This window comes from Bufo gargarizans, chromosome 10, assembly GCF_014858855.1.
Source record: "Bufo gargarizans isolate SCDJY-AF-19 chromosome 10, ASM1485885v1, whole genome shotgun sequence".
Taxonomy (NCBI): Eukaryota; Metazoa; Chordata; class Amphibia; order Anura; family Bufonidae; genus Bufo; species Bufo gargarizans.
The window spans coordinates 47,915,356-47,936,589 of NC_058089.1; the positions used below are offsets into that span (position 1 = coordinate 47,915,356).

The following is a 21,234-nucleotide window of genomic DNA, read 5'->3' on the forward strand; positions in this document are numbered from 1 at the left end:
ACATGCATGTCTATGTCTTGTGGCTGCTCACATGTATTTTTCATATATTCTCACATTAGATGGGAGTCCCGGAAGTGTAACCAGATATTTATGATCTATACTGTATTTTTGATATGCCAATAAATAGACTATTTCAGTTGGCTATACCCCTTCAAGTTTCATTTTCGGCCCTTGGGTTTGGCTTGTGGTGGCCAACCAGAAAAGGTTGTGCACCCCTGCTCTACAGCGGGGCTCTGAGTTTGCTATGACCTCACAGTTCCTTAGGCCACGGGTGGCACACACTTCTGACAGATCTGCATCCACAAATATCAAGGCTGAGATCTAGAGTCGGAGTGGGGTTCCTTGGGCTCACCAGAGGAAAGTATTCTCGGGGCCCAACCCCCATATCATCAATAAAGTCTAATAATAATGTTTTGTTTTTCCTGGACCTTTGGAGCCCACGATCGTATCATAGCCTGGGCCCACCAGAGGATCCTCTGGTACTCTAGTGGGCCAGTCCAATGCTGTTGAGACCTCTCAGCATTCCCTATCGGCTGAATTCTGCAAGGAGCCAGTGGCGTAACTAAAAATGACTGGGCCCCACAGCAAATTTTTTTACGAGCCCCCTCCCCCCCAGCAATTTTTTTGCAACCCCCACTCCCATGACTAGTCAAGATTGCTCTCTCTCAGACAAAGCCCAGCAGCCGCTCCATCTGTTTCCTACACTTATATACTGTATGTCAGGGATGTCAAACCCGTGGCCCTCCAGCTGTTGCAAAACTACAACTCCCATCATGCCTGGGTATACTACAGCTATCAGGGAATGATGGGAGTTGTAGTTTTGCAACATCTGGAGGGCCATGAGTTTGACATCCATGCTGTATGTCATGTCACTGTATATAATGTCATTGTATAATACTGTTGAGTCCTCCAACTGGGTGGGCCCCTTTTGATTTTGGGCCCCAAAGCAGCAGCTCCCCCTGCTTCCCCTATAGCTATGCCACTGCAAGGAGCTATACGTCCCTTGCATTTTGATCAAGATGTGTCTCAGCAAGAAGAATTTTGAATGGTCTATCCTACAGCATCAGTGCGAGATAAGTCAGTACTTCAAAAGGTATTCAGCTTTTTATGCAGATGAATTCAGAGACGGTAAAGTGGCTTGCCTTACACAATAGAACTTTGTAACCATATATTTTCATCATTGCTACAAAGCATCGAACATAAAAACAAATATTGACATGTTGCAAAAAGTCTTGATTCAAAATATCCTACCATTTTATGTCTTCATTTCCTATTCAAAGCAATGCGTCTACAACACATGGTCACCGACTAGAAACAAACCCTTTGACTTTGCTTTATAGGACGGGGGGGTTGTCTCATCGCAGAAAGTAATGGTATATCATCTCCACGACTGCTTGGACACCCAAAATCCTCAAAATGAAAAGGCCACACAGTGCTAGTTAAAAGAGGTTGTCCCTTCTGGGACATTTATGGCATAGCGATAGGATATGGCCATTAAAGGGGTATTCCCATCTTGGACATTGGGGGCATATCGCTAAGATGATGATCTTTGGAACGGAGCCTGCAAAGTGATGGAGGACACATCGTGTGTACGCGGCCGCTCTCCATTCATTTCTATAGGAGAGACGAAAAAACCCGGGAAGCACACCGCACAAGTGCGGCCACCGCTCCATTCACTTCTATGGGGCTTACAGAAATAGCTGAGCCAGCGCTTGCCTATTTTCGGCACTGCGCATGTGTGGTTTGCGGGCTCTGTCCTTAGGATGCGTGCAGGTCCCCGAGGTGGGACCCACACCTATCAGACATTAAGGGTATATCTTAAATATATTCCCCAAGATGGGACAACCCCTTTAATGTCTGATGTGTGGGTCCTGCCTCTTGGATCCTCTACTGTCTCAGTGAACGGAGGGCACATAGGGCATGCGTGGTGACCTCTCCATTCACTGCCATATACAGGACTTTCAAAAATAGCAGAATGAGCACGCTCAGATAGTTTTGAAGGCCTAAAACAGTGTATGGAGGGTGGTCTTGCATGCACGGCCACCTTTCCATTTACCTCAGAGTCCAGTATTTGAGATAGGAGCAGGTCCCAGAGGTGGGACTATCAGACATGTATGGCATATCCTAGCCCCATTAAGTGCTGCAGATGCTTCAGAGATTTTTCCTACACAGCGACACTCTTATAAAAAGCTGAAGGTTCCTTAGTCTCCTAATTCTCCAGATTGGTGGGGGGGACCCAGAGGTTGGACCTCTTCCAATCATAATGCTATGGCATATCCAAGCAATATACTGTGCCACGGTGTTCTAAGATTGAAATTCCCCTTTAAAGCCTGAGTCCATGGTCATATGTAGACGCTCATTTCAGAATACTGTCCCATGTATAGGTGTGGGACGCTGGTGTCTGGTTGGAACAGTTCCTTATTTTCGTACCATTTGTGTCCTCAACTTCTCATTTTCCTTTTCTCACCTTTAGTGAAATCAGAACAAGGAACACAGGTAGCCCCCCACTTTTTCACACTTCCCATTTGACACAAAACAAGAATAATTATAGGAACAAACACCAACCATGTGGAACCAGATGTTTCTCCAGATCCCCCCCCCCTCCTCCGGGTGAAGCAGGTCATGCCGTGTAGTAGTGTATCGGAGGATCATCATAGATAGGTTCCTTCATAGGTACATTAGGGACAGGTTTCTGCACAGGGCCACCCTTAGGCTATTTGCGTTGTTGATTCTGGTTTTGAGATCCGGCAGAGGATCTCAGTACCGGAATGAAACTGATCCGTTTTTCGATTGTGCACATCAGGAGGCATCCGTTCCGTTAGGATGTGGTTGTGTGAAATCAAACCAGAAAAAAAACGGATCGCCACTAAATACATTGAAAGTCACAGATCAGTGACAGATCCGTTTTTTTCCATTTTTACGACTTGCAGCGGTTTTGTGTCCAGTCGCAAAACGGAACTGAAGACATCCTGATGCAATCCTGAACGGATCTCTTTCCATTCAGAATGCATGAGGACTAAACGGAAAAGTTTTTTTCCGGTATTGAGATCCTCTGCCGGAAAACAACCACACAAGTGTGAAACAGGCCTTATTAGGTTGAGTGCTGTTTTATTCAAGGCATCTAGGTTTAACCCCTTCCTGACAGATGGAATCCATACTCCCCCCCCCCCCCCATTCCTATAGCTGTATGAGTGCTTGTTTAAGTTAAATTTTCTTATGGCACCATTTAATATTGCATACAATGTAGTGGGAAGCTGGAAAAAAAATCCAAATGGGGTGGAATTGGAGGAAAAAAACACACAATTCTGCCAAAGTTTTCTGTGTTTTTACGATGTTCCCTTTGTAGTAAAACTGACCAGTATGACAGGTCAGTGTGATTACAGCAATAGCACACTTTTATAATTTATCTTGTGTTTTAATAAAAATAAAATCTTTGGAAAAAACTGTTGTTTTTTTCTTCTTTCCATTGCCATAGTCTGACCCCATAACTTTATTATATTTATGCCTTAGCTGTGTGAGGTTTTTGTGGGGTGATCTGTATTTGTTATTGATACCATTTTAGGGCGTGTGTGTTTTTTTTAATCTTTTTTTTTAATACAATTTCATTGGGAGGTGAATCATCCATTTGGATTTTTTCCGTTATGCCAAGTATTTTTATATTTTGATAGTACGGGAGTATTGAGACACAGCAATGCTAATAATGTTTATGTTTTATTGTGTGTTTTTAATACGAGGAAAGGGGAGTGATTTGAATTATATTTTTTAATATTTTATATTAATATTTTTTTAAAATATTTTTTAAAAAGTAAACTTTTTTTTTTTACACTTTTTAAAGCCCCCCCCCCCAAGGGGTTTTTAAAATGCAATTGTCTAATTACTTCTCACATAGACATTGCAGCCTAGAGGAGATTTACTATGTTCCTGTGGAGCCCTGCCATAAGCCTTCAGATGGCACGAGGCTATCATAGCAACAAAATGGCTCCTGCTAAAATGCCGTGGTTGTAACTTACTAGGAACTCTGTGAGGTTAAAAGCCCATGATCAGCATTATTGCCAATTATTGACTCTGCGTCCGGGTGTCTGCTGTGTAAAACAGCTGGCAGCCTCTCAGCTCCTGAGCAGGTGCCATCTTTAAAGATCATACATCCAACGTACATGTTTGGCGGATGTTGGGAAGGGGTTAAATGTAGGGTGAATTATCTCTATTTCTAATTCATTGTATGCATCAGGTGTTAGTCAAATGTCGAAAGAAGGTTTATAGGCACCATAAAGCAGTGGCAGATACCTCACAGAAAAGCTAACTATATATATATACTTGATTCTCATAATCTTGGAGACTCTTTCTTGCCCACCTTATCCCTACTACGGTGACAATCTCTCACGTCACTTTGTCTGGGACTTCCCTTACCCTAAGTTACCTAGGAAGTGTAGATAATGAACATCATCGAGAAGACTAAGAGAGCTCTATTACCATATATTACAAGTCACTGTTTGATTGTATGGACATTCCCTTTGCAATAGAGAAACTTTTTGGGCCATCAGTGGGTTTGTCAGAAGGGTTTCCAAAAGAATCATATTTTTGGCAAAACGGACAAATCGAGTTCCTCTTGTTCTTGTCTTTGTTTTTAAGGTTGCGAGGAAACCTCAACTTTTTCCATTCCAACTGCTCCTTGACATGATTAACCCCCTCAAACATAATTATCTTATGTGGTTCTTAGTCACTTTTTGGTTGCTTCAAAATAATATCTGGAAACTTGGAATGACCACTATCATCTAGGCCTACGAAACTTTATATGGTTTGCCCATCCAATCTATTATTTTCTTAGAGGGTTAGCATAGCTTAAAAATAAATAAAAATAATAATAATCTCCTCTCTCAGATCTCCTGCTACTCCAGTTCCTGGGTTGTCCATTGTTCTTTACTTTTTGATCCCTCTTGACATGGCTATGTGACTACCCAGTCAATCACTGGCTGAAGCAGGCTAGTGATTAGTTCCTGTGTCAAGAGGGACCAGAAAGTAGAAATCTGAAGACCACCCCATATTTCTCCATCCATTCATTCTCCTATTTACGTTTTCTCAGGGTCAGACTTGCCCAACAGAGTACCAGAGCATCTTCCACTGGGCCCAGGTTTTGGCATAATAATGGCTCTCAAAGGTCAGCCCAATTTGAATCTGATTTGGACCCAATCTGATTTACTAACAATATATTAGAATTTATTGATGGTATGTCCTGTGTGTACAATGATCATACTTTATGATGTGTTCATGTTCTGTATAGATTAATGGAAGGTCCACCAAATCATTTCCTACATTAGATTATTGGTCAGTGCCTGGAGTAATAATGACACTTGAAAGGATGCAAATTATCAATAGAAAATGCTGAGAGATTTAAAGGCTATCTACACCTTTGGGGGCTTTTTATGATAGCATTTTACTCATTTTGGGCTAAAAAGCATTTTTTCAATTGGTCTTTATTAAAAATGTTTATCCATTTCTGAGTTACAGGGGTTAAAAATCAGTCTATTTGCAAGCTGTCACTGTTTTCTTTGAATCCTGTGATCTGACAGCTCATGTGTAGCTGTTATCTCTGATCTCCTGACCTAATAAATACTTATTTAATCCATATTCTTATTAGTTTGATAAGAATTGAGCTATAATGAGTGTTTATGAGGTCAGGAGATCAGAGATAAAAAGCTACACATGAATTTTCGGATGACTAAAAAAACTGAAAGTGACAGCTTGCAAACAGACTGATTTTTAACCCCTGCATCCAAGAAACAGCTAAACATTTTTAATAAAGACCAATTGATTATTTTTGCCCAATATGAGAATGCAATAATAAAAAAGGTGTTCATAGCCTTTAAGCCTTGAAGTCTCCACAATTGTGGTTTCAACAGTTCAGCACAATACATGTTCATACTCAGGATGAGTAAAGCACCACCAAAAAGTTCAGCAAGAAATGGTCTTCTATGAGGGTGGTCCTTTCAAAGAAGAAGCCAATATGCACTGGCCTGGTCCTTTGATCTGTGCAGTACCTTCTGTTAAAGCCTCTTTCTCTTTGGTGTACCATGTGGTGCCCAAATTACGTTGTCTTAACGTGGCAAATGACACTGCCAGACGGCTTTTTATGCAACAATGCTTAATCAGTAACATACGTCTAACTGCTTTTCGGATGCCCTATGCAAAATGAATCTTAGGAAATGTGTAATTTTAAATAAAGGAAAGAATTGCAATCATCCCCAAATTGATATTACAAAAATGTGATACAGTCAACTGTCCAATTATAAGGGATGCATTCCAAGCCAACATTAAATTTTTCGTGCAAACTCCACTACAGAATAAGCCATGTAAGGGCATGGAATTAAAGCTGGCCATTGACATGACATATTTATCTGCAGATCATGGGTGGATCCAGTTTCGTTCAATAGCATCTTGGGCACAGACATCAAATTGTTGCAGATCTCCCCAAATTTAGCTGGATCTTCCAATGGTCTGCAGGTAAGTATCTCATGTCTATGTCCGACGCATATAGGTTCAGATCAGTGATAAATGTCTTACACAAAATATACAGTGACACCATGACTTAGACAGTTGTCGAGCGGATGCTCCTATCTCTCTCCACCACACCATGGGGAGAGGGGAGTAAGACACCATTAGACACCTCTGGTTGTGGCTAATCTTCCATGAGAGCAAATGGACCCTCCTCCCATCCGTTACTGGGGGAGAGTCAGGAGGCCCTCATAAACACTAGATGATCGGCTAGTCTTGGCAAAATCAAATGGTCCGGGCAACATTAATCTAATATGTATGGCCAGATGCAATTATTACAAACCTAGTAAAATCCTCTAATTTAGCAAATTAACCGACTACGTGCAAATGTTTAGGGTTTATGGAAGAGGCTTCTGTGGAATGAGATGTGATCTTTCACAAGAACAACCCACGCAGATGGCCATGCAGACAAGGCAGACACAGGATATTTTGTCAGATTATGACACATGCTAAAAATAATAAGTGTGAACATCCCCATGACTAGTGGGACCATTCTAATCATAGGACTCAGAGTGAAGCCTTGCTATGCATAAAATGCAAATATTTAGGGTACGGCCACGGGGTCAGATTTAATAATGCAGTTTTGGAAGTCCAAATCAGGAGTGGATCATAAAAGCTGAGAAAGTATGAAGAAAAGATACGATGTCTCCTCTTTTGTGAATTCACTCCTGGTTTTGGCTTCCAAAGCTGCCTCAGGAAACCATGTGGCCACAACCTAAAAGAGAGGCCATTAGGTATAGTCAACGTAGAAGACGATGGGTCAAGATGAATTTGAACCCAATATCAAGACCTAGCTATGAGTTGTGTTAGTGGGCTCCAATGCCAAATCTGTAACCCTCAGCTATCACACATATTGTAGTACAGGTCTACTAATATGGGACAAAGGGACCTTGTGGGCCATCTTAGGCTCCAGTGCAACCGTAAACTCTGCACTCCCCTTTTCTCCATCTGATATTCTGAAGTTGGACTCATTCACTAGTTTTCTAGAATAGATTGAGCTTCTTATAATGACATAACCGCTGCAGAAAATTGAGATATCGGTGACCTTACCTTACAGGATACAACATTCCAGGGGCCATTCATCCTATCACCAGCACCTGGTAAGCAGCTATACATTCACTTGCCGTCCAGTCTCTACGCAAAGATCAATGGGCCCTGACCGGTACTCCAGCTACATGTCGGGGACAAGCGATAAACTCTTTCATTTGATTTAAAGGGGGAAGTGTGCTGACTTCCTTTATACTGTACTACAGAACCTAATTCACTTCTCCATGCTGTTAGTTCTGCTAACCTATGCTAATACAAAAGGAAGAAACCCCATGCCAAGTCCCTATGCTATAGCTCCCTAGTGTGATAGAATAGGCGGCTCATATCCACTAAGGTAAGGATATGCAATACCCACCGTTAATTCATAAACTCTGTGTAACAGTCTGATTTTAGCATCGGTGTATGGATAGAGATTCTGTGACGAGGAAACAGTGGTTAATGATAAAATGCTTTGTGTAAAGATCTTGTGATAGCAGCATACCCCTCCAACTGATTACAGAATGCATGAAGAGCCACAGTGATGGTGTAATTTTGATAGCCTGCCTAGAAGGGGTTGTCCAGGGTTTAAATATGGATGACCTGATAGGTCATCAATATCTGATTGGTGGGGACAGACTCCCCACAACCCTGAAGATGTTTGAAGGATCCAAGCTATGCAACCTATTCATGCGATATTGGCTGTGCTTGGTATTAGCATTCTACCCCATTCTCTTGAATGGACATAGCTGCACAAAGGCCATGTGACTGATGGACGGACCCCAAGTGAGGACATGTTATCATTTTGCAGGTCTTCTTTCAGGCCATTGTGTCTGTTCCATCAAGTCCAACCTATAATCCTACTGTATCTGCGCTGATCTAGAGGAAGGCAACTCCTTCCCTCATGAGGTGGATGCCAAATACCCTATAGTAGGGAGGGTTGAAATTACAGTATTTTTTGTACTATTTAATGATATTGACACCTCTACTTTATTAAACAAGCAGGGAAGTTTTAATAAACTTTAATTTCCTGTAGTCTAAACCTGGGAAGGGACGTCTTATGGTCAGGTATATCTTATAGTTTGAAAAAATACAGTACTTCTCAACTCCAGAATAAATCCCATGATGAATATCTCTAATCTAGTCCATATGACTTGTGATATCACTTTGAATAAAAACATCCAGGCCCTTATTATAAAGGGACTTAAAAATCTGTTACCTATCCTTAGTATGGGTGTCAAGAGATGGACCCTCACTGAGGATAGGTAGTCAATTTTTAAGTCCTCTTTAATAATTCCAAAACGGAAACAGTAAAGGGGTAACCTGACCTAAATGCTGTATTAGACCAGCCGATTCTGCAGGCGATTGTCTGAATGGAAACGTTCCTTTCCGGCAATTGTCGCCTCGCTAGTGGAGGAGACCACTGCTATTACATGCAACGAGAATTTTTAAGCATGCTGATAGATTCTGATTGCCCGATGAACTCACATTAGACTGCCAGATCATCACGAACGAGCGTTCCTGGGGGTTTTGCCTTCCTCTGGATCCACAGTAGGATTATAAATTTGCCACAGACTATAGCCTAAAAGAAGACCTGCAAAATGGTAATCTTTGATATTATTCACGAGCACCCTAAAAGTATGACCTGGTGATATTCTTGCTCCTTCACTTTCTCCCATAGTATTTAGTATATTGGGCAGACTAGATGGGCCAAATGGTTCTTATCTGCCGACACATTCTATGTTTCTATGTTTCCCAAGATCTCAGTTTTGTGGACATTGTGGCGCTAACCTTTCACAATCTTGGGGAAATGGTGAACATTTTGGGATAAGAACAAGGGTAACTGGGGGGGGGGGGGGGGTAACATGAGATCCCAGTTTTCTTTGTATTGCGCTGTACAGCCTCTCTGGGGGGTGTATTTTTCCTGTAACTGGGGCTACTATGTCAGCCCCAGTTACAGGAGAAATCAACAGTGAAAAAAAAAAGAAAAAGTGAAGTAAATGTCCCCCAGAGGTCTTGTATGACCTCATGGGGGACGAAAAGTGTAAAATAAAAAAATAAATAAGTTTCACATGTAAAAAAAAAAAGTCCCCAAGTAAGGAATAAAAAAATAATTTAAAAATAGAAAAAATTAAATAAAATAGACATATTTGGTATTGCCGCGTCCGTAAAAACCAGCTCTATAAAAATATCACATGACCTAACCCCTCGGATGAACACCGTAAAAAAATAAAAATAAAACTGTAAACAAGCAATTTTTGTCACCTTACATCACAAAAGGTGCAACACCAAGTGATCAAAAAGGCATATGTCCCACAAAATGGTACCAATAAAACCGTCACCTCATCCCGCAAAAAATGATCCCCTACATAAGAAAATCTCTCAAAAAATAAAAAAACTATAGCTCTTAGAACATGGAGACACTAAAACATCATTTTTTTGGTTTCAAAAATGCTATTATTGTGTTAAAGTGAAACAAATAAAAAAATTATACATATTAGGTATTGCCGCGTCCATAAAAACCAGCTCTATAAAAATATCACATAAGCTAACCCCTCAGGTGAACACCGTAAAAAAAAAAAAAAAAAAATGTAAACAAGCTATTTTTGTCACCTTACATTACAAAAGGTGCAACACCAAGTGATCAAAAATGCGTATGTCCCACAAAAACAGTCACCTCATCCCGCAAAAAATGAGCCCCTACATAAGAAAATCTCTCAAAAAATAAAAAAACTATAGCTTTCAGAACATGGACACATTAAAACATAATTTTTTTGTTTCAAAAATGCTATTATTGCGTAAAACTTTAATAAATGAGAAAAAGTATACATATTAGGTATCGCCACGTCCGTAACAATCTGCTCTATAAAAATGTCACTTGACTGAACCCCTCAGATGAACGCTGTAAAAATAAATAAATAGAAACTGTGCTAAAACAACCAATTTTTTGGTCACCTTGCCCCATAAAGTGTTATAATGAATGATCAAAAAATCATATGTACCCAAAAATAGTACTAATAAAACTGGCACCTTATCCCCTAGTTTCCAAAATGGGGTCACTTCTTGGGAGTTTCTACTGTAAGGGTGCATCAGGGGGCTTCAAATGGGACATGGCATCTAAAAACCATGTGGAGTTCCTTTTCTTCTGCGCCCTGCCTTGTGCCCATACAGCAGTTTATGACCACATGTGGGGTGTTTCTGTAAACCGCAGAATCTGCGTAATAAATATTGAGTTTTGTTTGGCTGTTAACCATCGATGTGTTAAAGAAAAAATTTGATTAAAATGGAAAATCTGCCCAAAAAGTGAAATTTTAAAATTTGATCTCCATTTTCCTTTAATTCTTGTGGAACGCCTAAAGGGTTAACAAAGTTTGTAAAATCGGTTTTGAATACCTTGAGGGGTGTAGTTTCTACAATGGGGTCATTTATGGGGGTATCCATTATGTAAGCCCCACAAAGTGACTTCAGACCTGAACTGGTCCTTAAAAAGTGGGTTTTGGCAATTTTCTTAAAAATTTGAAGAATTGCTTCTAAACTTCTAAGCCTTCTAACGTCCTAAAAAAATAAAATGACATTTCCAAAATGATGCCAACATAAAGTAGACATATGGGGAATGTTAAGTAATAAATATTTTATGAGGTATCACTTTCTGTTTTAAAAGCAGAGAAATAGAAATTTTGAAAATTGCAAATTTTTCAAATTTTTGGGTACATTTGGGATTTTTTTTCATAAATAAAGGTGAAATATTTTGACTCAAATTTATGACTATCATGAAGTACAATGTGTCACGAGAAAACAATCTCTGAATGACTTGGATAAATAAAGGCGTTCCAAAGTTATTACCACATAAAGTGAGATATGTCAGTTTTGCAAAATTAGGCCTGGTCAGGAAGGGGGCAAATGGCCCAGATGGGAAGTGGTTAAAGTGGCCCTGGAAAAAAATCCTAAAAGTGGACCCTTGTTGTAGGGGGGTCCAAATTGAGGGGGTCAGCAATACCATAGCGCTAAATATTGCACCAAAAGCTGTCCCTCTGTGGTGGCCATCAATAGCTCCCATTTTCTGTCCTCCTCCTCCAGTTCCCTATGATTAAGATGTGAAACAGGGGTTTAAGAGGTGCGATGTGGTCAAGGGCAGTTGAATTCAGGAGGCCATATGCGGTCACTGGCCAGATACTTTATTCTAACAGAGTTAATTACCGCTAAGACCTCATTATGTACCCTGCCAGTGGCGGACAGGGGGGCTTGGGTGGCCCTCTGGGCATCGGCCCATCGGTAAATTTCCCTGTAATGTCTATGGCCAATCCACCTCTGGCCCAATCTCATTCTGAGGACCCCAGAATGATACAAGACAAAAGTGAGAGGAGGTAGTAAACTTATACAAAGGTAGGGGGGATACATTTTAGAAATTTTGGAACCCTGGTTAATGCCTTGTTCCCTATGCACAAGGATGGTGTAGGGTCATGTATTTGTCATGGATTGTATTGTGCTGTGATAAGGAATAGATTCCAGGCCTTGTGGTTCTGGTGGTTTTATGAACAGACAAAGGAGTTGGAGCAGATCCTTGCATGTCTTATCTTATTTAGACAGCTTCCTTAGCTAACCCGACCACAGTAACCACAGTTATTCTCAGCCACACATTCATGGGTAAAAGTGTGTAATACACCTGCTGCCCGACCGTGCTCTGCCCCCGCTAAGCATGCCGACACATGTGCAGTGCACCCCCAAAGCATAGCAGAAATAATTCTGTTTTAGTTGAGTTGCGCAGGTCAGTGAACATAGTGTTTGGTTGATATTAGGATTGGAGAGCATGAGCTTTATAGGCAATGGGCTCCACGTTTGATTATGTGAGTGTGACTCTGTAGCCCATAACAATCGCCTATAACTTAAAGGATCTGTCCAGGAACTTTAATAACCTTGGAGAACTTAGGAGATGTAAAAAAAATATATATTACCCAGAAAAAGAAAACGCCACAGTACAGCCGCTCCAGTGCTCTTCCAACGGTTTTTGTATCATGTGATGGAAAAATGAATAAAGCCAGCAAAGGAAGCAATATGGATAATCACAATACATTAGTGCCTTGTATTAACTTTCTTTACATTAAAAATATAATTTTCTGAAGTGAGACGACCCCTTTAACACAGGCACTTATATGCACAAATGATATGCAGGAATGACCCGTCCTGACCGTGGGTTTAGTGATTCAGACTCACATTATAGTCATATATGCCTGTAATACACTCGTGTGAGACTGGCCTGACCATGGTTTAGTAAGCCCCTTAGGCCCCCATTCACGTGTTCAGAGTTAGATGAGGATTTAGGAACAGAACACAACACCCAAAATCCTCATCACATCTGCTAATGCTCCGCATCCAAGTGAATATGTTATTTTATAGCTGATTCACTTGGTCCAAAAAAATACTGTGTGGGATCTGTCTTCTCTGTGTGAGGGACAACATCTTCAGCCTGTCACATAGGAAAGTAGTTTGTGGGAAATCAGAGGGGAATGTGGAGCAGTCTATGAGATACAGAAGAGCATGGAGAGCAGTCTGTAAGAGACAGAAGGGCATGGAGAGCAGTCTATGAGAGACAGAGGGGCATGGAGAGCAGTCTGTGAGAGACGGAAGGGTATGGAGAGGAGTCTGTGAGAGACAGAAGGGCATGGGAGCAGTCTGTGAGAGACAGAGGGGCATGGAGAGCAGTCTGTGAGAGACGGAAGGGTATGGAGAGGAGTCTGTGAGAGACAGAAGGGCATGGGAGCAGTCTGTGAGTGGGGCATGGAGAGGAGTCTATGAGAGACAGAAGAGCATGGAGAGCAGTCTGTAAGAGATAGAAGGGTGTATGGAACAGTCTGTGAGAGATAGAAGGGCATGGAGAGCAGTCTGTGAGAGAAAGGAGGGTATGGACAGCAGTCTGTGAGAGACAGGAGGGTATGGAGAGCAGTCTGTAAGAGACAGAAGACCATGGAGAGCAGTCTGTGAGAGACAGAGGGGCATGGAGAGCAGTCTGTGAGAGACAGAAGGGCATGGAGAGCAGTCTGTGAGAGACAGAAGGGCATGGGAGCAGTCTGTGAGTGGGGCATGGCGAGCAGTCTGTGAGAGACAGAAGGGCATGGAGAGGAGTCTGTGAGAGACAGAAGGGCATGGGGAGCAGTCAGTGAGAGACAGAAGGGCATGGAGAGCAGTCTGTGAGAGACAGAAGGGCGTGGGGAGCAGTCTGTGAGAGAGGCATCGGGAGCAGTCTGTGAGTGGGGCATCGGGAGCAATCTGTGTTACTCCTATTAATGTCGCATACTTACTAACATTTTACTTGGTAAATTTGGGGCATGTAAGCCCTGCCCAGGAAACACCCAAAACCCACCATATGGACAGGGCTAACATAAGAACTGTCCATATTTGGCCTGGGACAGCCAGTATTTGCTGGGACTGTCTCTGAAAATTAGGGACAGTCTCTGCAAATGTAGAACTGTTGGCAACTATGCCTGGTGTGCCTTCTCTAATAAGGAGTGTGTGCATGAGGCCAACTTTGTGGGAACAGTTTGTTCCAATATGACTGTGCCCCATTGCACAACGCAAGGTCCATAAAGGCATGGCTGGGTGGGTTTGGTGTGGAAGAACTTGACTGACCGTTCTGACCTTAACCCCATCTAACACCTTTGGGATGACATAAAAATAAAGATTGTAAGCTATGCCAGTGTCTGACCTCACAAATGTTCTTCTGGATGAGTGGGCAAAAAGAAAACACAGACACCATCCAACATCTTGCAGAAAGTCTTCCCCCAAAAGAGAATAGGGGGAACAACTCCATACCTTTGCCTAAGTATTTAGAATGGGATGTCATAAAAGCTCCTGTAGGTGGAATGTGTAGGTGTCCCAATACTTTTGTCCATACAGTGTATATATGCATCTATTTTTAAGCTGTTTATGTGATGAGTAAGAATAAAATTCCATGGCTTCAACTCTTCCAACCTTTCTGCACTGTGACAAAAGACCAGTTCCTCTTTTGACAAAGGCCCGATTGCATAACTGGGTAGCAAGATGAGTCAGAAAGCCTCAATTCCCCCCCCCCCCCTCCACCCCCAATGAGTTCCCCCCTTCTTATCCCCTCAAGCTATTCACAGAACGTTGTTTTTGGATGCACTGCCAGCAAGAAAAAAGTCAATTTCATATAAATCAGCAAACTTGATTTTGGGTAAAGTGTTCCCAGAAGTAAAGAACTGAACTGTACAATGAGAAAATAGACCTTTATTGAATGAGCAAGCAGCAGCAATATTCTTAATAAAAACCTGATCCAGAGTGCCCTGGACCTCGGACTGGACCAAAGGCTCATCTTCTAACAAGACAATGACCCTAAGTACACAGTCAAGACAACACAGTAGCTTAGGAACAACTCTGTGAATGTCCTTGAGTGGCCAGGGAGACCTGACTTGAACCCAATCCAGTATCTCTGGAGAGACCTGAAAATGGCTGTCCACCGACGGTCCCCATCCAACCCGACAGAACTAAAGAGGATCTGAAGAGAAGAATGGCAGAAAATCCCCAAATCCAGATGTGCAAACCTTGTGGCATCATCCCCAAGAAGACTGGAGGCTGGAATCACTGCCAAAGGGGCTTCAACTAAGTCCTGAGTAAAGGGGCTGAAGACTTATGTCAATGTGAGATTTTAGTTTTTACTTTTTAATAAATTAGCAAAGATTTCAAACATTCTGTTTTCACTTTCTCCTTATGTGGTAATGAGTGCAGAATGATGGGGAAAAACTGCTACGGAAGAAGGACCCTGGCCACAAGGGCTTACAGTCTACAAGGGAAGGAGAAAGCATTGGGTGGGTAAGGGTTGAAGCTGTTCATATGGCAGTATAGAGGCAGCAGGTTCACTGTAGGTTGTAGACTTGTCTGAAGAGGTGTTTTTTTGTTAGGTTTCTTTTGAAGGTTTCCACTGTAGGTGAGAGTCTGATATGTTGGAGTAGAGAGTTCCAGAGTACAGGGGATGCACTAGAGAAATCTTGGGGCGATTGTTGGAAGAGGTGATAAGAGGAGAGTAGAGAAGAAGGTCTTGTGATGATCGGAGATTGTGTGTGGGAAAGTATCGGAGGATCAGGTCACAGATGTATGCAGGGGACTGGTCGTGGACAGCTTTGTATATCATAGTAAGCGATTTGAACTAGATTCTCTGGGCAATAGGGAGCCAGTGAAGGGATTGGCAGAGAGAAGAGAGAGAAGAGTAATTGGGGGAGATGTGGATTAGTTGGGCAGCAGAGTTGAAGATAGATTGTAGGGGTGCAAGAGTGCTAGATAGGAGTAAACTGAGGAGGATGTTACAGTAGTCTAAGCGGGAGATGATGAGGGCAGACTAAATCCAGGCTCCTGGTTGAGGAATGTGTGGAGAGATATCCAAGAGATATTTTTGAGTCGGAGGCATAATGAGAAAAAAATTTAAGGGTCTGAAGACTTTCCCAATGCAGTGTATGCTGAGCCAAGGAGCCATGTGCTTTCCAACCACCACTGCTACAGCCAAGATTGGACATTAATAGCAAAACCTAATGATCAACTGATCTCAGCGGGTTCATCAGCTGATTGTGGCCACATTCTTCTCCTGCAGTGGCCAGAAATGTGGTATTGCATAATGCTTACTTACATTTATTGGCACGGCAGGTCTTCACTTTGGCTAAGGGCTGATTCACACAACCGTGCTCGGCCTGGAAACACGGTCTATGTGTCGGCCGCAATAGTACAATAGACCCGCAATCACATACGAACTGACTGTATCACATAACACTTTGATGCGGTCAGTTCTGGTCAGGGGAGCAGCGGTCAGTCTGGGAGATGTTTCCCGGACCGAGCACAGGCGTATGAATCAGTCCTAGTAAAGTGAGGTCTTCCTTCTGTGACATCCGTATACCCTATGGCCATGTCATGCCTGAACTACCCTATGCAGGTTCCAAAATAACCATGCCAACTCACATACGAAATGGGAGCAATGCAATAGCAGAACATTATGTGCACCTACAACATTAAGTGCAACAATATGTTTTCTTGCCTGGATTTCGCTATGATGTTGTCAACCGTCCATACAATTGTCTTTCAGTTTTATATAGGGTACAAAAATATCATTTAGTTTCTGTGTCTCTGGCTTGGAGAAGTGAACCTGAAGCTGTGGTTGGGTTTATAGTCAGTATAAATATATAATTATCACGTTAAGAGCAGATTCATAGGGGAATTCCAGTAAGGTACATTCATCAGCAAATGATCCTTTGGTTTCCACAATGGAATTTCACAGTCAGACATTATGTCAATTTACAGTATATATAAAGTATGGTGTGTAGAATATATGTATATACACTACAGTGCAAAGGTTTGTATGCAGGGCTGCCAAGTTCTATGCCCTCCAAACAAGCGGGTCTAACGCAACACCCCACCCCACAGGTGCCCAATCCTTCTCTACACAACATCCCTGATACAGGAGAATACAGCACTACAGCACTCTTACATCGAGTTATGTCTTCTCTAATGTAGACATTATCTTTCCTTATCTTCTCCATTCAGACCAGACCACCATGATGACTTCTTTCAGCCACTCTGCAGAGTTTGTTACACAGACATTTTGGATTTCTCACTTTTCCATCATCCTCCCCACCTTCTCAACACAATCTCCCCATCCTGTTCCCCAACAGTGTCATCTTGGTACCACTCCAACACTGTGCCTGCTCCCCAACACCCCTAAATATCAGGCCCCCCTTTAGCTTAGGATTCTTACCAAGCCCCTGACAGGAGTGCTACTGGTACTACCCTGATGGTATCCCTGTTTATATGTAATGTAGACTTTTAAAGGTACCATGAAAAACTCAAACAGTATGCTATATGACATGGTGGTCATTCAAATGAATCAGCAACAGCTTCTGCTGCTTAAGAGCTCATGCACACGACCGTCGGATGTTTTGCGATCCGCAAAACACGGTAACCAGCCGTGTGCAGTCCACATTTTGCGGAACGGCCGGCCCCTAATAGAACAGTCCTATCCTTGTCCATAATGCGGACAATAATAATCATTATAACATGTTCTATTTTTTGGTGGAACGGACATACAGTCATTTCCATTTTTAGCAGTCCCATTGAAGTTGAATGGTTCCGTATACAGGGCGCAAAAAGAAAAAATGGAATGGACAAAAATACATTTGTGTGGTCTGGTTCATAGAGGTAGGTTCCCTTAATATGAGAGGTGGCTCCAATGATCACTAGCAAGGAGCTTTGTCTGAATTAGGTTTCCGCTATCCTTTGGATAGGTCATCAGTATCTGATCAGTGGGGGTCCAACAGCATCTAGAAATAGGGATGCAACACTTCTCACTTTCTCTATGCAATGCAACCATGGGGAGACCCTTTCCTTTGTTTGATTGTCCAGCCCTGTTAAGCAAGGGGGAGGTGGGAGGGCCTGGATTAGAGAGATGTTACAAAAGTAGTGCTCCAAGGGCCCTGGCCGGCCCCTTGGTGCCCAAACAATTCATTTGCATGGTTCTACAAATACATAAATCTTGTCAACGGTTCTACCTAAAGATATAACAAAGGTATCATTTTAATCAGCATGATCAACCCTACCAGGCAGGATGCCCAGTATTATACAGTTGATCATGGTGATGGATGCTTTTTAATTTTCCTGAACAGGTTCACTGTGGAATCTATAAGCTTTGTTTTAGACAGGTTATCTCCACAGAGCTTCTGCATGCACCTCCTCTCAACACTGGTATGCTCGTCAAATGGATTACTCTTTTCTCAAATTTAGTTTGCTTTGGTTTTAAGTTTTCTTTCTCTGGTTGACTCACTATCCAGGGCAGTTACTCCTTCAACTTCACTGTCTAGACACTGACTCACTACTCTAACCTAACTCCTTCTCCGTATGGTGAGGGTGGAAAAAGATCCACCTAGTGGTGACAATTAACACATGTTAACTCCTAATTGCTTATTCACAGGTTAATGCATAATTAGAACAAAGCACATTTGGAATCCCCTTTAGCAGTGTAGCACTGTCGTAGGAACATGACGCTACATGAGCGTCAATTAATAATACAGCAATTCAGTCGGCGCTTGATAGGCTTAATTTAACCACCTCCGGACCGCCTAACGCACATGTGCGTTCCGGAGGTGGCAGGCTGGCGCACAGTCACGCATATACGCGTCATCTCGCGAGACGCGAGATTTCCTGTGAACGCGCGCACACAGGCGCGCGCACTCACAGGAACGGAAGGTAAGCGAGTGGATCTCCAGCATGCCAGCGGCGATCGTTCGCTGGCAGGCTGGAGATCCGAATTTTTTAACCCCTAACAGGTATATTAGACGCTGTTTTCATAACAGCGTCTAATATACCTCCTACCTGGTCCTCTGGTGGTCCCTTTTGTTAGGATCGACCACCAGAGGACTCAGGTAGGTCAGTACAGTCGCACCAAACACCACACTACACTACACCCCCCCCCGTCACTTATTAACCCCTTATAAACCCCTGATCACCCATGATCACCCCATATAAACTCCCTGATCACCCCCCTGTCATTGATCACCGCCCTGTCATTGATCACCCCCCTGTCAGGCTCCGTTCAGATGTCCGTATGATTTTTACGGATCCACGGATACATGGATCGGATCCGCAAAACGCATACGGACGTCTAAATGGAGCCTTACAGGGGGGTGATCAATGACAGGGGGGTGATCACCCATATACACTCCCTGATCACCCCCTGTCATTGATCACCCCCCTGTCATTGATCACCCCCCTGTAAGGCTCCATTCAGACGTCCGCATGATTTTTACGGATCCATGGATACATGGATCGGATCCGCAAAACGCATACGGACGTCTAAATGGAGCCTTACAGGGGGGTGATCAATGACAGGCGGGTGATCACCCATATACACTCCCTGATCACCCCCTGTCATTGATCACCCCCCTGTAAGGCTCCATTCAGACGTCCGCATGATTTTTACGGATCCATGGATACATGGATCGGATCCGCAAAACGCATACGGACGTCTAAATAGAGCCTTACAGGGGGGTGATCAATGACAGGCGGGTGATCACCCATATACACTCCCTGATCACCCCCTGTCATTGATCACCCCCCTGTCATTGATCACCCCCCTGTAAGGCTCCATTCAGACGTCCGCATGATTTTTACGGATCCATGGATACATGGATCGGATCCGCAAAACACATGCGGACGTCTGAATGGAGCCTTACAGGGGGTGATCAATGACAGGCGGGTGATCACCCATATACACTCCCTGATCACCCCCCTGTAAGGCTCCATTCAGACGTCCGCATGTGTTTTGTGGATCCGATCCATGTATCCATGGATCCGTAAAAAATCATGCGGATGTCTGAATGGAGCCTTACAGGGGGGGTGATCAGTGACAGGGGGGTGATCACCCTGATCACCCTGATCACCCCCTGTCATTGATAACCCCCCTGTAAGGCTCCATTCAGACGTCCGCATGTCTTTTGTGGATCCGATCCATGTATCCATGGATCCGTAAAAAATCATGCGGATGTCTGAATGGAGCCTTACAGGGGGGGTGATCAGTGACAGGGGGGTGATCACCCTGATCACCCCCTGTCATTGATAACCCCCCTGTAAGGCTCCATTCAGACGTCCGCATGTCTTTTGTGGATCCGATCCATGTATCCATGGATCCGTAAAAAATCATGCGGATGTCTGAATGGAGCCTTACAGGGGGGGTGATCAGTGACAGGGGGGTGATCACCCTGATCACCCTGATCACCCCCTGTCGTTGATAACCCCCCTGTAAGGCTCCATTCAGACGTCCGCATGTCTTTCGTGGATCCGATCCATGTATCCATGGATCTGTAAAAAATCATGCGGATGTCTGAATGGAGCCTTACAGGGGGGGTGATCAGTGACAGGGGGGTGATCACCCTGATTACCCTGATCACCCCCCTGTCATTGATAACCCCCCTGTAAGGCTCCATTCAGACGTCCGCATGTCTTTTGTGGATCCGATCCATGTATCCATGGATCTGTAAAAAATCATGCGGATGTCTGAATGGAGCCTTACAGGGGGGGTGATCAGTGACAGGGGGGTGATCACCCTGATTACCCTGATTACCCCCTGTCATTGATAACCCCCCTGTAAGGCTCCATTCAGACGTCCGCATGTGTTTTGCGGATCCGATCCATGGATCCGTAAAAATTATACGGACGTCTGAATGGAGCCTTACCAGGGGCGTGATCAATGACAGGGGGGTGATCCGGGAGTCTATATGGGTGATTACCCCCCTGTCATTGATCACCCCCCTGTCATTGATCACCCCCCTGTCATTGATCACCCCCCCTGTCATTGATCACCCCCCCCTGTCCATTCAGACATTTTTTTTGGCACAAGTTAGCGGAAATTTTTTGTTTGTTTTTGTTTTAGTTTTTTCTTACTAAGTCTCATATTCTACTAACTTGTGTCAAAAAATAAAATCTCACATGAACTCGCCATACCCCTCACGGAATCCAAATGCGTAAACATTTTTAGACATTTATATTCCAGACTTCTTCTCACGCTTTAGGGCCCCTAAAAAGCCAGGGCAGTATAAATACCCCACATGTGACCCCATTTCGGAAAGAAGACACCCCAAGGTATTCCGTGAGGGGCATATTGAGTCCATGAAAGAT

General features: G+C 43.2%; 2 protein-coding genes across 3 annotated transcripts in view; one reads left to right on the forward strand and one right to left on the reverse strand.

Annotated features, from left to right (window-relative positions):
• Positions 1-7,765, reverse strand: part of SPI1 (Spi-1 proto-oncogene) — a 43,141-nt gene extending 35,376 nt beyond the window's left edge. The window contains exon 1 of one of the 2 annotated variants that reach the window (XM_044269968.1): positions 7,600-7,765. In XM_044269968.1, the coding sequence (XP_044125903.1) occupies positions 7,600-7,665 (66 nt within the window). In that variant the 5' untranslated portion in view covers positions 7,666-7,765. The remainder of the gene's footprint in view (positions 1-7,599) is intronic. The other variant, XM_044269967.1, reaches the window with a different exon arrangement.
• Positions 7,766-7,870: 105 nt separating this feature from the next.
• The window catches only part of SLC39A13 (solute carrier family 39 member 13), a 64,133-nt gene continuing 50,769 nt past the window's right edge, over positions 7,871-21,234 (forward strand). Inside the window, exon 1 of the mRNA XM_044270093.1 lies at positions 7,871-7,930. The gene's annotated coding sequence lies outside the window, so the exon portion shown is untranslated. The remainder of the gene's footprint in view (positions 7,931-21,234) is intronic.